At 38.1% G+C, this 17,674-nt stretch overlaps 1 protein-coding gene across 1 annotated transcript in view; it reads left to right on the top strand.

The window, feature by feature from the left end:
• The window catches only part of Asxl3 (ASXL transcriptional regulator 3), a 137,703-nt gene that overhangs the window by 115,479 nt on the left and 4,550 nt on the right, over positions 1–17,674 (top strand). The window contains exons 8-10 of the mRNA XM_027935757.2: positions 5,593–5,689; positions 7,703–7,808; positions 12,240–14,199. Coding sequence (XP_027791558.2) covers positions 5,593–5,689; positions 7,703–7,808; positions 12,240–14,199 — 2,163 coding nt within the window. The remainder of the gene's footprint in view (positions 1–5,592; positions 5,690–7,702; positions 7,809–12,239; positions 14,200–17,674) is intronic.

Genomic DNA, 17,674 nt, shown 5'->3' with positions numbered 1-17,674 from the left:
CTCCAGTCTGAGGTTTTTCCAAACACAGCAGTCAGAACCATCTTTTTGAAATGTCAGCTTTTATCCTTCCTTTGGCTAAAACCCCCCAAAGGCTTTCCAGCTCCCTGGGAGAAGCCAGACTTTATAGAGGGATACAAAGCCTAGTAGATCCTGTGCTCTTTGGCCCTGTTCCTCCAGTTCTTTGGTTATTCTCCAACACGAAGAGCCTCTGTTTTAGTCAATTTTGCTTTAGTGCAACCTTTAAGACCTGACAATAACAGCATAGAGGAGGAAAAGTTTATTTTGTCTTATGGTTTCAGAGGTTCAGTCCATGGTTGGCTGTCTCTGGGCCGGAGGGTGAGGCGTTCAAGCCTATCCTTGGGAATCATCTTTCACCCTTCCCGTGGCAGAAGGACATGGTGGAGGAAATCAACTTAGGATATGGCAATCAGAAAGCAGAAAGTGAGCTTCACTCATCAGGGACAAAATATAAACCCAGAAGGCATATCCCCATGATCTACCACCTCCAGCCACATCCTACCTGCCTGCAATTGCAGTACTATTTATCTGTATCAGTTGATTAATCTACTGATTCATAAAAACTCATTTCACTTCTGAACCATTTTTGCATTGTCTCACACATATCTACAAGATAACAGTCTCCTCACACACCTACCCAAGGGTCTTTGCATTTTCATTTCCTTTGCTAAACTCTTTCTCATATCACTGTATGGCTTACTTTCACACTTCTTCAGGTGTCTGCTCCAGTGTCCCTTATTAGTAGTATCAGGGAGACCCATCCTGACACCCTGTCTAAATCAGCCATCTGCTTGTCTGCATACAATAAGTGAATCTTTTCATCATGTTTTTGTTTAACTTTGAACAACTCCCAATGACCGTAGACTGAATTCCAAACTACCTGTATTTCTATATGTACCATTATTTACCCATTTTCTAACTCCAGCATATTTCTCACTCTTCCTCCACTCAGCCCCCATACTGTGCATTTAGAATCACTTGCAACAACTACAAAATAAGAAAAAAAAAAGTGATAAAAATCTAGTACAGGTTTAAAAGATTATACTGAAATGTTAATATATTTTTGTACTGAATTAATATTTATCCAGCTTCAAGCATTGGATAGGATGAAATAGCAACATTCGGTTAACCCTTTGTATTCCACTTGATATTCATCCCATAAAATGCATGTTAATATAGCCAATATCAAAGGCAAGGGATAGAAATAATTGATAGTTTAAACCTGGCTAAAATCCCCCAAAGAAAGGCTTTCCAGTAAAAAGGTCTCTGTATGAGTAAGTTTCCCTTTACTGGTATTATTTTCCTTTGAAAGCATTATTTCAGTCAGAGTTTTCCTTTTGCTCATTTAAAAGAAAGTATAACTTATCAATACTTTAGTTAGACAGTTGATTATATTTAGGTGATCTTTTTAGAATGAATGCTTCTATCGAGGCTAATGAAAAATGCAAGAATTTATAGCTCAGCAATAAATAGATCTTTCGGAAATGTTTATTGTTCCAGTTCATTAAAATGTTATATCTTTTAGACAGTATTTCTTAAAGGCCATAAAATTAATATTGTGTTTTAAAAGTTTTATTGGCATATATTTCCTAGGTCTAATTTAGCCCTTGTGTTTAATTGTGCCGTCTCCTATAGGCTAGGAATCTGGCATTTCATATTATTTTTCTGTTTTTAAAAGATAAACATTCCCCCTGGGGCTAGCCTTTTTATTCTTGAGTGTGTTGATGTCACACTGCCTTACATTTTTGTGTGCTGAAATCTTGAGAATCTGTCAGAGTGCATCTGGATCTGCTGTTTCTTTGTGTTTCAAAATTACGCTGAAATTTCAGTTAGAAACTACTCAAGTCCTTCGCCTGACAACATAACACAACTACAGTTCTGTGTATCAGCTACCAGACTTTAATCTTCAACCTTTCACTATCCCAAATAAAGACAGAACAATAAACTATTATTGAGGACCTGCAAGATACGAAGCATTGCACAGAGTGTGAAGAATGTAGTGCTGCAAATATGCCCTCAAATATAGAATAATTCTGACCCTTTCTACTGTACCTTCCATAAATCAACTCCTTAGTACACAGTTCTTCACCTTTTCTGGGAACTTGGCCTCTGCCCACGGGTCCTAACTTCAGTGGACATCTGCAGGAGGAACACCTCTTCCCTTTCAGACTTCCTCAGTGGAAGAGCTCCTTTTCTACAGCTCCTGAACCGCTAGCACAGGTATTCAGAGCCTGTGTTTGCAGAGAATGTCCCTCATGCTTCCTAGAGGCCTGTTCGGCTGACCGTCTTATCCTCATCCTTGTCCTCTTTGCTCAGCCTCTTGGATAGGGTTCCTTGAAGACATGTACTCAATGGAGGTTATCCTTTTCAAATCCACCCCATCTCCCAGAATCCTCTTGAGAAATTTTAGTGTTTTCTGAAATAGTCTCTCAAAGCCTTTATTTCCTCAGTCCTGAAGACATTCACCAAATCTTGAGTTTCTTCCAGTTTTGCTTTTCTTTTGTCATCTTTTACTGAAATACTAACAAGATTTCCAGTGGTGTCTCTGAATCCACTTTTCCCTTTCTTTCTCATCTTTTACACAGCTTCTAAAACCATCTTTTTAATCACGAGTCTTTTTAGATCTTTCTAAGGCTTCAACATTTTGGATAGTTTCCCATTACCTAAAACACACTTTGCAGCTTTCCCCCCTATGGCACACATTGACGAAAGATAGTAAAACGTGGAAGTAAATAAGAGGGGAAACTGAGACCTGGGAGCCACTGACCTGGGGCTTCGTGTGAACTCATGGTACATTCACTGTGCTATTCCCAGGTAGGGGTTAGAGCCCAAACTTCATGGCTTAGCTGTCTTATTTAAGATTTTCCCTGGTCCCTTTGCTCCCAAAGCGGAGGCAAGACAAGAACCTGAGTACTAATAGTTTGGAAGCAGAAGCCAGGGGTTTAATAGTGTGAGAAAGGGAGTGAAGAAACCCTGGACAGCTGGACTCAGTGCTGCTTGAGGAACTTCAGAGAACACTTGTAGACGAGGCCACAGAATTTTCCCACACGGGGACTGCAGGAGACTGGGGGCCTTTCCTCTCGTGGATATTTAGTGGCTCCCGGGACCAAACTGTGTATGCCCTGACTGTACCTCAAAGACCTTTGTGCTTCACAGAGTGTCCTGTAGCTTTAGATGATTGGGTAAGAGGAGTGCATTGAAGTGTTTACCCAGCTTCTCTGCGCTGTGTTGGCTAGAGGACATGGAGTGGGGCACTACCATCGTCCGGTACAGTCTACTTACACCATTCAAATATCGCTGTGCCTTACGTGATGACCACTGTGTCACTGACTCTTTAAGGGGTAGTTGGTCGTGATAAGTTGGAAAGAAAAAAAAAAAAAAAGACATATGTCTAGGGGTTACTAGGCCAGCTATAGGCTGCACTTGTTGTCTTAAGTCTGTGTTTGCAGTCGCTCATCTCCTTTGAAAACCATTTCTGTTTGTCTCAGACCATCACTTTTGCTAGTTAGAAGCGATATTCCAGTGAATCCACACACCCACAGAGTCCTCCTGTTGGCTTCGCTCTGAGGCAGCAGTCCTGTTCTCTAATGATAGTTAGGGCTGATCATCTCATTGTCTAGTAACTTTTATCTTTGCTTGATGGTCCTAAGGATGAAAAGTACAAAGTAACCAGGCAGAGCTTAGCTGCAGTAGAGCCTCTGTGTTGTCTAGTAGTGTACTGGTTCTTATCTGGGGATGATTCTGTCTCCAAATTGCACTTAATAATATTTGGAGACATTTTTAGTTACCACATCTGAGAGAGGGGTCACTACTGGTATCTAGTGAGTAGAAGCCAGGGATGCTGCTAAATACCACACACCCCACTGTGCATCCATAACAAAGAATTATCCGCCCCAAATGACAGTAGTGCCAGAATTGAGAAACTATTCCTTTGCAGAAATGACGCCACCCTGGGCAACTTGGACTTCTAAGCCCACAGCATCTAGAGCTGTGGGGACTGGAGTCACACCACATGCAAGTGTGTCCCAGGGATTGGTAGTATGATGACTCATTTCCACCCCTTAGTGCCTAGACCCACTTATAGTCACTGAGGACACATCACCAATTATCATCTGTTGGTTCAGTACATAAGCCATACTCTAGAGCATAGTGTCCTATAATTATCCAAAGGATGGGACATTTCCCCTTCATGCCTCTGGGCAGTGGTAGTCCGTGAGAAAGGACACTGGCAAGGTGACCTAACTTAATTACAGCCATGTGGAACCCAGGTGGACCCAGAAAGGGCCATACAAGAACCAGAAGCATCTGCCCTATGTAGAATATATTCAGAACATTAGGATAATGGGTTTTCCTTTGTTGTTACTGTAGTGCCAGCACCATGCAAGTGCCAGGCAGATAGTTTCACATGGGTGTTATATAATAAGTATATGTTGAATAAAGGTGAAAATTAAGATAGGGTAAACAATGAATGAATGAACTTTTGCCTTAAGATTTCCATGCATGGTTACCAGTTTCTTCTCAGATGAAGAAAGCACAGATTCACATCTTTGGCCATCAAGCAGCATATCTCATTTATTCCTGATGTCTCTCTTTTCTGGGTTTGATTGATTGTATATATATATATTTTTTTTTGGTGGTGCTGGAGATTGAACCCAGGGCCTTGTGGGCCTTGTGTGTGCAAGGCAAGCACTCTACTAACTGAGCTATATCCCCAGCCTCTGGGTTTGACTTTAGAACAGATCGAATAATGTTCATTTTTAAATTTGATATTCTCCTTTGCTCTGGAAAGATGGTTTCCCAGACATTCATGAAAACATTGAGTTAAATTTTAAAAGGAGGTTAGTGTTTCAGTGGTTGAAGATGGAGAATAGAGAAAATAATAGAAACATGTGTTCTCAGATATTAGTGAATATCTATAGAGTAAGAAGAAATCTTTGGAAGTAGTTTGGGCTATAATTTGCCAGATCTTTGAGTACCAACTAAAGGACCCTCATACCTTTAGTACTGGTTTTGATGTCATTGTCCTGCCTCTGCAAGAAAGCTCACATCCTCGGACACTACACTCCATGCCTAGAACTCTAATCCTTCTGTTCAAATCCTATTAATCTCTCAACTCTGCACCAGTTCCACCTCCTGTATCAAGTTCTTCCTAAGTACTCACACGTACCCAAATATCTCCCGTAGCTTTTACTTTTTGCATTTCTTAATCCCCACTCACCTGATGCCTGACATTGTTTCTCCTTTCGTGTTTTATCTGCACTCCACAACTGCATAAGAAGCCAGTCAAGGACAATACTGTTCTTTCCATGCCCTGTATCAGTAAGCAGGATGCATAGTTTTTATTCTACGGGATTTATTTTTTTTTGGGGGGGGGTCCTTTTTCTGTCCTCCCTTCCTCCAGCCTCGATCCCCAACACAGACAGACAGACAGACACATAAACACACACACACACACACACACACACACACACACACACACACCCCAGCCTCATTCAGTTTTTGCTGCTTTACTTCATACTTTTTTGCTTTGAATTATTCCTGATGGGATCTTGTTTTTGTCGGCTTATTTCGTAGATGGGAAGTGATGGAATTTTACGCCTCAGTACTTCAGCTCTAAATAATGAATTCTTTGCATATGCAGCACAAGGATGGAAACAGCGACTGGCAGAAGGTAAATTTCGGTTCTCTGTTATGATGTGACATATTGGAGTTCACATACAGTATTGAGCTTTGTACCTTTCTCTGATTTCCAGATCTTTTCCTCCCTCAAATATATTTTAATTTAGTCAAAACCTCACAGATGACTTCACTGATTCTTTTGTTGTAGTTGGCATTTTGCTGTCAGATATTTTTGAAGAAAGCAGGATATTATCTGGGACGTAGTAAACATTTTTGATGCAGCATGATTTTCTTTGAAATGATAATTTTAATTACACATTTTTTTGATCCTTATGCATTCTAAGTGTCCTGGAATCTAAGGAAACTTCTGTTAGTACTTTTTCTCCCTGAAGCCTCCATTTTACCTTGTCTTTCCTATAGTCACACGCTTCTTGGAAAACTAAAAATTCAGTGCTACCACATTTTTACACCTCTCCAGACACAACTGAAATACTTATTAAAAAAATATATAAATATAGGAGTGCCTTCTGATGGCCAACTCCAGCTTCCTCTTCCTGTCCTTACACATCATGCTCTGTCCCAAATACCTCTTTTCTTTTTTTTCCCTAATAGGATACCGCCTACCCTAGAAATCCATAATATATTTTAAATGATTTCCTGGGGCTACATTTCTGACAATCCTCTCAGTTTCCTGTGGGACCCCCCCTCCCTTCCATTTGATGGTAAATGATGTCCCCAGCATTTTCCTTTTTAACCACACATATTCTCCAAGCAGCCATCTTCACCACCTTGGTGTTAACTGATGCCATATGTCAAGAACTTCCAAATCTGACTCTCACCCTGTTCTTATCTCTAGTGTCCCATTTCAAACTCCTACCAGGTATCACTAGCTGATGCCAGATACCTTAAAACTAAAGCACCCAATGTTAAATTTAGTATTTTCCCTTTCATTTGCTGCTCCTTCTGCTTGCTTGCTTTCTTTCTTTATTTTTTTTGTTTTGTTTTTCATTTTATTCTTTTTTTATACCAGGGATTGAACCCAGGGGTGTTCAACTACTGAGCCACGTTCCCAGCCCCTTTTTAAATTTTGCTTAAGGCCTCACTGAGTAGCTAAGGCTGGCTTTGAACTCGTAATCCTCCTGCCTCAGCCTCCTGAGCCTCTGGGTTTACAGGCATTTGCCACTCTGCCTGGCCTGCTCTTTCTTTCTGTATTGTTACCACTGTCCTTGCAGCTTCTCAGTTTAAAGCCATACTGCTGTCTTTGGCCCTCTTTTCTGGCCATTCATTGTATTTCCTCCTCCTCAACATCACTGCTGAGGCTGGCACATCTCTAAGTGGCCTCCAAACTGAAGTCCTGCAGTTTCTTCACTATATTGAGAGACCCATCATTCTGAGCTATTTATATATTCATGTTCCTCCCTTGCCAAATGACAACAGAACCACCTTTCTCTTTCAGAAAAGTGCAGAACTCTCTTTGGAACTTAGGTTGGGTAACTGGCCTCAGCTGTCCTTGGCTATTTCATTTCATGCCATTTCTAATCACAATTTGCCACTGAAAAGAACATAACTATACATCCCCATAGCTCTGTGCCTTGTGATTTAATCATTTTCATCAAAGCCTGGTCATCCTTCAAAAGTTAACTCAAGAACCAACTCCTATATGTAATCCTCCTTAATTGACTTAGGCAGAATTAAGTGTTTTCCCGTCTCTACTTTCACTACATATATTATTCTTATGGCCTGTGTAGGACTTTTGACATTATTTCATAGTCAGTTATGTGCCTCTGCTCCCACCAGACTGATTTCCTTAAGGATGGTGAATATGCATTGCTTCCCTTTAGAGCCCCTAACATGCAATACATTTGCTAAATGTTTTAGAGTTCATCTAAGATGAAATGACTATTTGAGTGATATTCATAAAGAGAAACTGTAGAAATGTTGCCATTACTCATCCTTCTACTTTTCAACCTCCATAAAAGTTTACTCAAATGAATTACGTGTTTTCTTTATTTAGTGGCAAAAGATGTGACCGCTTTTACTCAATACATTACCATTTTCTTTCCAGGAGAATTTACCCCAGAAATGCAATTACGAATACGGCAAGAAATTGAGAAGGAAAAGAAAACAGAACCTTGGAAAGAAAAATTCTTTGAGAGATTTTATGGAGAAAAGTAAGTACTAGAGCATTTTTTCTCATTTCTCTTAGAAGGAAATGAAAATGTAATTCTCCGCTTCACATAGCACACTCATATGCTGTAAAACTTAATAAACCTGTGATAAAAGGCAATAGTCCCTCGGTGTAAGAAATTGCGGGTAAAATTATACTGGCATATCAGCACTTAAATTTTTTAAAATGCATTTTCAAGGGTTTATAACTTGTTCATGAAAATTCATTTTGGACTGAAAATAGCACATGAAATCCTATAGAGGTCAATTTTGGCTTTCACAAGTAGGTTTTAGTAAAATTTCCCTGGTTTTTATCCAAGTATTTTCATTAGTAAATTCTTTAAAGATAAGTAGTTTTAGGCACATATTTAATTCTCACATCATTTTCCAAAAATATTGGCTCAGCATGTCCACTTTAATATTTGTTTTGTTTTGGGGAAAGCCTGAGGGTATTAGCCTTCACTTTGTCTGTCCATCTTTCTCTCAGTTGTCTGTTTCTAATTTATTGTTTGTGTGTTCACATCCACTTTTTTTTTTCCTTCAGAAAAGTCAGACCAGCCACATCTGAGTGTAGTAGTAATTGAACTAACCTGCGAACAGTTCCAACTTTGCCTCACATCCAGCACAGATATTTTCTACTCAGTGTAGAATTAGTGTCTCAGACACTCATCCCCTCGGGAAAGGAAAGATTTGGGGGCTGATCTTTGACACTGACTTCAGGTCATACTCAGGAGGAGAGTTTGGGTTTTAATACCACTTTCGTAACTAAGACTTGAAAATTGTTATTTTGTGCAAAGAACACCAAGGTGGTTGCAGGTAACAAAACCTGTGCTGTGTGCTCCGATTTCACAAAATTTCTCCTGTAAATGATGAAAATAAGCCAAAAGGAGTCCTATTGGTGAGCTCTTCTGGAAAAGGACTCTGATGTTGGAAGAGACTGCTTACTTGGAGGAAGGCAGCCTGGGTGAACTATCCTCTGTAGCAGCTCTCTTGAGCCATAAGGCCTGTTTTTAATTGCTGTGCCAGCCCAGTTTTATGCGAACTTAATGGAAACAATTCTTGTATTTTCTCAAAGGTTGAATGTGAAGCAGGCTACTTCTGTGTCTTCACATATAATCACCAGCAGTATTACTCAATCCTGGCCACATCAGAATCCCCATTGGAGATTGTAAATAGATACGAATTGAGAAATACTGATTGAGAATTCCAGGAGTTGAACCCAAGAATCCACTCTGGTAGAAACTTTCCAGGTCATGCCACAGCCACAGCCCAGCAGGGTTAAGAATCATGAGGACCAGTTTGAAGACCACTCAGAAACCCTCTCCTTTTATCCATGGAAGTGAATGTTGGGGGCACTATTTTTAGTAATGGCAGAAATATAACTCAGTTAGTTACCTCTAGAGCACTGATTCTTAATTTTTGATAAGTGATGGACCTATTCTTTCATTAATTTAACAATAATATTTTATCTAACCTCTCCTCTGTAACTGACACTCTTCAATGCCAGGGGCATGGTCCCTTGCAGGGCTTTTGCGACTCTGCCCCCAGTGAGCCCACATTAATGGGACTTTGCATTAGAGAGCTTTCCTTCATCTGGCAAATAATTATTGAGCATATACTGACTGTTATGTTTCCTAAGAATTTTGTAGTATTATTTTATTCTATCATCTTAATAATTATGTAGCATGGATATTATTATTATTACTATTGTTTAAAAATGGAAAATTAAGAAAAAGTGAAGCTAAGTAATTTTCCCAAGTTTACACAGCAAGGTTAAGTAAATTACTCAGTCTTATCCCTGTAAATAGCTCTTAGAAAAATTCTCACACCTGCACGGTTTTTGCATGAAATTTGGGGATTTCATTAATTTTCATGAATATTAGGTTAAGGGATAATGTCCAAATTTTCTATTGACCGACACCATGTGCTTCTCATTAGCAGCTACAATGCTCTTAAGTATGACTCCTCATCACCTCACCAAACTGCAAACACAAAGAAATTCTTACTCTGGACCCTTTCTTTTCTGTAGTTTATGAATAATATGTTTAGTCTCTTTTTTACATGTATTTTTATTTGTTCCTTTTAGTTATTATACATGACAGTAGAGTCTACTTTGACATACTTATACAAACATGGAGTATATCTTATTCTAATTAGGATTCCAGTCTTATGGATGTACAGGATGTTGAGATCCACAGTGGTGCATTCACATATGTCCATAGGAAAGTTGTGTCAGATTCAATCCATTGTCTTTCCTGTTCCCCCTCTCTTCTCTTAATTCCTCTTTGTCTAATCCACTGAACTTCTGTTCTTCTCCTCCCACCTCTTGTTGTATGTTAGCATCAACATATGACAGAGACCATTTAACTTTGGGTATTTGGGATTGGCTTATTTCACTTAGCATAATAGTCTTCAGATCCTTCATTTGCAAGCAATTACCATAGAGTCGTTCTTCTTTGTAGAGAATAATATTTCATTGTGTATATATACTATATTTTCTTTATCCATTCACCTGTTGAAGGACACCTAGTTTGGTTCTATAGTTTAGCTATTGTGAATTGAGTCTCTCATTCTTTTCTTCTATTGCATATTGATTGACAGATACGTTATGGATCGTTCATTGACTGCCCTTCCCATTTTATTTTTTTTTACTCTTAGATTACCCATATTTCCCCAATTGGAGGGATTTTCCCTAACATCATAAAATTTTCTGTTGACCAACACCACGTGCTTCTCATTGCTTTATGTTTTTCCAAAAAATGTTGCCATCTAAACTTGTCTCTATTTAAGTTGTGTCTGATGTAGTCGTCTGGGACTTGTTTTAGATATTTATCATAATCATTGTTGACTTAATCTGCTTATAATATAGTACTGGTCTATATTAGTTTTAGTTACTTAGAGACCACTCGTCTATATGCCAACTCAGAATTATAGGTTGTTCTCTGAATTTGTGGTGTGGGTTCTTGAGGTCAGTTTTCCCTTTGTGAGGAATGTGGTATGCAGTGAGTGTCTTCTTTAGTGCCTGTGCCACGGTACACCTATTGTTGCATGAAAATAATCAAGTATTAGCATAAGCACATTTAATACAATGTCATTTCACACATTCACACATATCTTTATCCATATGTATATTTAATATCATTGCTTTTAGCCAACTAACAAAAATTTGTCTAGATATTCTATCTGTCATATATCTAGTGTCAGAGGTATCTCTGCTTGACCTAGTTCTGAAGGACTTTATATCCAGATGATTATTGTGCTTTAAATTTTCTGTAATATAGTTCTTCTCCTAGTATAGTATAGTTATAAATTATAACTCAGTTTGAACCCATTCTAGGGAAAGCTGAAAAGAAACTCTGAATGAACTATTGTCCAGTCTTTTCAGAATCTTCTGAATTATAAGAAAGAAAACAATGATCAGACACCCAAAAAGTGTATTCAATTTTACAGTTTGAGAATTTTATTTAAATAAAAGACTAAAATGGATTTCACTGACATTTCTTACATCAGTACTACTATAGCTATATTTTTTCACTGTGTTTCTTTGTTAGTAGTCTCTCTTATACTTATTTTTGTCATTGCTTATTCCCTGTTTAAACTTCATTTAGAATAGATGTATCTCTATCATCTGATGCTGATGTTATATCTTAATATGTAAAAAAACCCAGAGTATATATAATTGTAATTCTTAATAGCTTTGACTGCTGAATGTTAGGCTGGATTATTTATTGATTTTTTTTTTACTACCTCGTATGGAATAGCTTAACAGTAAGGCCATCTACATGAATGTATTTAAAAGTTTTGCTTCACACAAATGGAATCTGTTAGAATAACTTTGACGAACCCAAATGTTTTATTATTTAGAAGAGTTTCCATATTTTAAATTAGATACTAAAATAAGATGATTGAGTAATATTTCTTAGATTACTTCAAGAGAACTAATCTTTGGATGTCATTTCAATTTCAGAATTTTGTGTATTTTCTTCATTTTCCATTGATCTTAATTAACTGTCGCATAATCTGAAGTCCACAGAATTTTCTATTATTACGGCATCTTTCTACAATCTGACTTCAGAAAAGTTATATCTTATACATTCCTTTGCTTTTCTGCCCATATTTTCTGATCTTTTTTATTTGGGATTTTATTATTGGCTTTATGAATACTTGCTAAGGTCGGTATTTCCTTGCTTACACAATAAAAATATCTTTCTAACCCAGAAGTAGAGTTTGTTTTAGTTATGGTTATAAAGGTAGTGGAGAAACTATATCATTATAAACTATTTTACATAAATGAATTATTTCACTAAGTTGGATATAAGATTAATTCAATCCATTTACTTCTATTGGATAGAAGTAAGTACTATGAGAGAGATCCAAGTTGTATCTTTCATGTTTTGTGATTGAGCAATAGTTTAATATATGTAATTTCGGTTCAGGTTGGGCATGTCAAGAGAGGAGTCTATGAAGCTTACTTCTGGACCAAACAATAATGGAGCTGAAGGTAGTTCTTCACGTGGGACCGCTGGTCTTCAGGGTTCTTCTGCACAGACCCCCTTGGAAGAACAACAGCCCAAAAGCATGCAAAGTTCTGCTTCTTCACAACCTGATCTCTGTGCTACAGTGTGTCCAATGGTCGAAGTTCCAGCTAAAGACGTAATGACAGATTTGGAATCAGAGGATATTTTGATCCCCGAGGAAGCTGTGATTCAGGAGGAAATTGCAGAAGAAGTAGAGACTAGTATCTGTGACTGCCACGATGAAAATCACAAGACAATACATGAATTTTCAGAGGAGTGTGAAAGTCCAACCACCTCTCAGGAAGAGCCCCTAATAGCACCTCCTGATGGCAACGTAGAATCCTGTGTTGTGATGAATGATGTTTTAGAAACTTTGCCTCATATTGAAGTTAAGATAGAAGAGAAATCAGAATCTCTGCAGGAAGAAATGTCAGTTGTTATTGATCAATTAGAAGTCTGTGATTCTCTTGTTCCTTCCACTTCATCTGTGACTCATGTCAGTGACGCAGAACTTAAGGAACCAGAAATTGCAATAGAGACCAATACTCCAAAAATAAAAACAGGGTCATCATCTTTAGAAGGCCAATTTCCACATGAAGGAATTGCTGTAGATATGGAGCTACAGAGTGATCCTGATGAACAGCTTTCAGAAAATGCTTGCATCTCTGAAACTTCTTTCTCTTCTGAGAGCCCAGAGGGAGCCTGCACCAGCCTGCCATCCCCAGGAGGAGAAACCCAATCCACATCTGAAGAATCATGTACTCCAGCCTCCCTTGAAACGACATTTTGTTCTGAGGTTTCCAGCACTGAAAATACAGACAAATATAATCAGAGGAATCCGACTGATGAAAACCTCCATACATCTTTGATATCGGAAATATCTCCAATATCCACTTCACCTGAAATATCAGAAGCATCTCTTATGTCTAACTTACCATTGCCATCTGAAGCATCGCCAGTATCCAATGTACCTTTAACATCAGAAGCATCACCGATGTCTGATTTACCTTTGACATCAGAAACTTCTTCAGTGTCTTCCATGCTTCTCACCTCTGAGACCACTTTTGTATCCAGTTTGCCACTTCCTGCAGAAACATCTCCGATTTCTAATTCTTCCATGAGTGAAAGAATGGTGCATCAACAAAGAAAGTCACCTTCAGTATCTGAAGAAGCACTCTCCCCACAGAAAGATGAACCCTCTGCTCCTGCTAAACCCCTGGGAGAAAACCTCATCTCTCAGCAGAAGCCTCTATCCAATACTCCTGAACCCATCAAAATGGGTTCTTCTTCCATTGCTCCTGAAGCGTTTCCATCTGAAGAACTTCACAATAAGACCCTGGGTCAGCAGCCCTGTAAATCACATGTTGAAATTGAGAAGCCCTATCTTCCTTCAGTCCCAGAACTTTCTTCTACAGAAATGATGAAAGTTAAAAATCTTAGTGTCCTACAAAGAACAGAAAAGAAAGGGCTATCCTCTCCATTAGAATTACCTGCCTTCTCTGAAGAGACAGAGAGCAAGGGAAATGAGCCTCCATCAGCTAAATTACAGGACAAGCAGTACATCTCTTCAGTGGATAAGGCGTCATTTTCAGAAGGCTCTAGAAGTAAAACACATAAGCAAGGGAGCACACAGAATCGATTGGAGATCTCGCATACTTCCAAATCATCAGAGCCCTCCAAGTCACCAGATGGGATAAGAAATGAATGTAGGGAATCAGAGATATCAAAGAGGAAAACTGCAGAACAGCATAGCTTTGGAATCTGTAAGGAAAAGAGAGCTAGGATAGAAGATGATCAGTCAACCCGGAACATATCATCCAGTAACCCACCCGAGAAGGAGCAGCCTCCAAGAGAGGAACCCAGGGTTCCCCCTCTCAAGGTATGATATATATATTTTTAAGATATGATTTTTTATTTTTTTTATATTTATTTTTTAGTTGTAGTTGGACACAATACTTTCATTTTATTTGTTTTTATATGGTGCTGAGGATCAAACCCAGGGCCTCACACATGCTAGGCTAGCGCTCTAGAGCTGAGCTACAACCCCAGCCCTAAGATATGATTTTTTAAAAAGGAAATTGTATAAGAGGCTTCCCTTATTAAGAAACTTAACTTTCAGGCCAGGCATGGTGGAATACACCTGTAATCCCAGTGGTTTGGAAATTTGAGGCAGGAGGATTGTGAATTTAAAGCTAGCCTCAGCTATTTTGCAAGGTCCTAAACAACTTAGCCAAACCCTGTGTCAAAAAATTAAAAAGGGGCTGGGATGGGCTCAGTGGGTAAGTGCCCCTGGGTTTAATTTCTGATACCAAAAGACAAAAGGGGGAAAAAAAGAAAGAAAGAAAGAAACTTAAACTTCAAGAATAGATTAGGTATTTCAGGTGTTTTTCTTTACAGTTTTTATACCACAATTCACAGTCAATCCTTCTAGCATCCAGTTTAATAGTAAATGATCCTTTTTAAAACTATCCAATGAGTTCATAAACAGGTATTTAAACATCAGTATTTAAGGGAAGAAATTAAGAAGAGGGAACAGGATGTGGAGAAGCCTGGAGTCCACTAAGACACTAAGACTTTTGCGGATCCCAACATATAGAACTCCACACACTTGGGGAAAATATAAGAGATATTTCAGTGTCCTAGGGAAAGTAGTCTAAAGTCAGAGGGCAGCACTGTGGAAGTGAAGGTACATGTTATTCCTGCATTCATTTTCCAGCTAACATTGAAAACCATCATTGCTTAGCAAAGATGACCTGGTTTATGGCCTCATTAAATATTCCTTGAATAAATTTATAAAATTGCCTTATAAACTGTGAGGGAGAATAATGTAGATACAGAGACATACAAATCCTGATTTTTATTTCCAAAGAGAAAAAGAGTCATTAATTTCACAAAGTAATAAATCCGCTGGGTGCATGCCTGCAAATCCCAGCTATTTGGGAGTCTGAGGTAGAAGGATCACAAGTTCAATTCTAGCCTGGATAACTTAGCTAGACCTTTTCTCCAAATAAAAGGGACCAAGAATGTAGCTCAGTGCTTGCCAAGAATGTGCAAGGCCCTGGGTTCAACCCCCAATATTGTAAAATACTATTACTATTATTATTACTACTAGTAGCACTACAAACTACTAGTAGAACTATAATAAAGTCTCATGATTCTAATAAATTTTTAATTCTCTTTTTTTTTTAAATTTTTTATTGTTGGCTGTTCAAAACATTACATAGTTCTTGATATATCATATTTCACACTTTGATTCAAGTGGGTTATGAGCTCCCATTTTTACCCCATATACAGATTGCAGAATCACATCAGTTACACATCCATTGATTTACATATTGCCATACTAGTGTCTGTTGTGTTCTGCTGCCTTTCCTATCCTCTACTATCCCCCCTCCCCTCCCCTCTTCTCTCTCTACCCCCTCTACTGACATTCATTTGTCCCCCTTGTATTATTTTTCCCTTTCCCCTCACTTCCTCTTGTATGTACTTTTGTATAACTCTGAGGGTCTCCTTCCATTTCCATGCAATTTCCCTTCTCTCTCCCTTTCCCTCCCACCTCTCATCCCTGTTTAATGTTAATCTTCTTCTCATGCTCTTCGACCCTACTCTGTTCTTAGTTACTCTCCTTATATCAAAGAAGACATTTGGCATTTGTTTTTTAGGGATTGGCTAGCTTCACTTAGCATAATCTGCTCTAATGCCATCCATTTCCCTGTAAATTCTATGATTTTGTCATTTTTTAATGCAGAGTAATACTCCATTGTGTATAAATGCCACATTTTTTTTATCCATTCATCTATTGAAGGGCATCTAGGTTGGTTCCACAGTCTTGCTATTGTGAATTGTGCTGCTATGAACATCGATGTAGCAGTGTCCCTGTAGCATGCTCTTTTTAGGTCTTTAGGGAATAGACCGAGAAGGGGAATAGCTGGGTCAAATGGTGGCTCCATTCCCAGCTTTCCAAGAAATCTCCATACTGCTTTCCAAATTGGCTGCACCAATTTGCTTAATTCTCATTAAGCAAATCTTTTATATAAATTGGATCTGCCTAAGTAAACTGAAAATTCAGGTCAATTCAAAAGAAACCCTCTGTTTAATTAAAAAATTCATACCCAATGTTATTTTGATTTGATGTTTCTTATCTAAGCCAATTTATATTTTTGTACAATAAATTAGAGTATTCCCCCAGTTCAGGATTGATTGGAGTTATAAATATCTCAAGCTCTTTAAAAATATCCTCCTTTATTCTTTCATATCTATTTTTATAGTCAACTCATAATCTTCACGAGGTTGACTTGTTTGTAAGAATGTGGTTATAGTCATTCTATTTAACAAAGCAATTTCAATTAAATAAAATTCTAGAGATGTAAGAGATGAACACTAAACTCCAATTAAAAATCCATTATTGGGGCTGGGGTTGTGGCTCATTAGTAGAGTCCTTGCTTGCCTAGCCATCTGTGAGGCACTGGGTTTGATTCTCAGCACCACATAAAAAAAATAAGTCAGTAAATAAAAATTCAGTATGTATTTTAATTTCTGAACCACAGAAAGAAAAATATAAATATCATTTTTAGAGGAAATATTTTTAAACATACCAGCCTGATTTTTTTTTTGGTCTAAATATCATTTTCAAAATGATATGCACTTTATTAATAGATAGATGGATGGGTGTTAGAGATGTTAAACACATATTTGATGTTTGGCCTTAAACTCTTTTTTTTAAAGAGTGTTAGATTTACTTTTAAATACGTTTATTTTTTTTTTTAGACTGGGAAATATTTAAAAGGAACAATTTAATTCTGTTGCCAAATTCACCTCTTCTTGTCATAGATTAGAGGAGAGGCTTTTTAAGTGATTTACAAAAGATAAGGAGACAACTCGGGAAGATGATAATTTCATTTATCAAGGTTCCAAAACGTAATTCCAAATAGAAATGATCATGTAGTCGGTGTTGCAGTTATAGTGTAAATGTATCTATGTTGGGGGTGGGGGAGGTTTTCTAAGATTTTTTTTTTTTTTTCCAGAATGGGGGGAGAGAAAACAGACTACTTTAAACAGCCTGACTTGGGAGCCCACAGATACTCTCTCATTGACTGGTTTATATGACCCTATGTCAGATGACTCTACCCTCACAGGCTCCGTTTTTTTAAGTGGAAAATGAAGACTTTAACCAGGGCCCTTCCAGCTCCACAAACCAATGACTCTGAGAATCCTCATACTGACTGGAGCATCACAGCATTGCTATGGGATTCTGGGTGCTAGGTCTTGTGCCTCAGGAACTTGGCAGTGATTTCATGTGTCTCTTCATTAGCATAAGTAGGCAAAAAGTGTAGAATGCAACATGTTCCAAGTTC

This window comes from Marmota flaviventris, chromosome 16 (genome assembly GCF_047511675.1).
Source record: "Marmota flaviventris isolate mMarFla1 chromosome 16, mMarFla1.hap1, whole genome shotgun sequence".
Classification (NCBI taxonomy): domain Eukaryota; kingdom Metazoa; phylum Chordata; class Mammalia; order Rodentia; family Sciuridae; genus Marmota; species Marmota flaviventris.
This window is presented reverse-complemented; position numbering and strand designations above follow the sequence as displayed.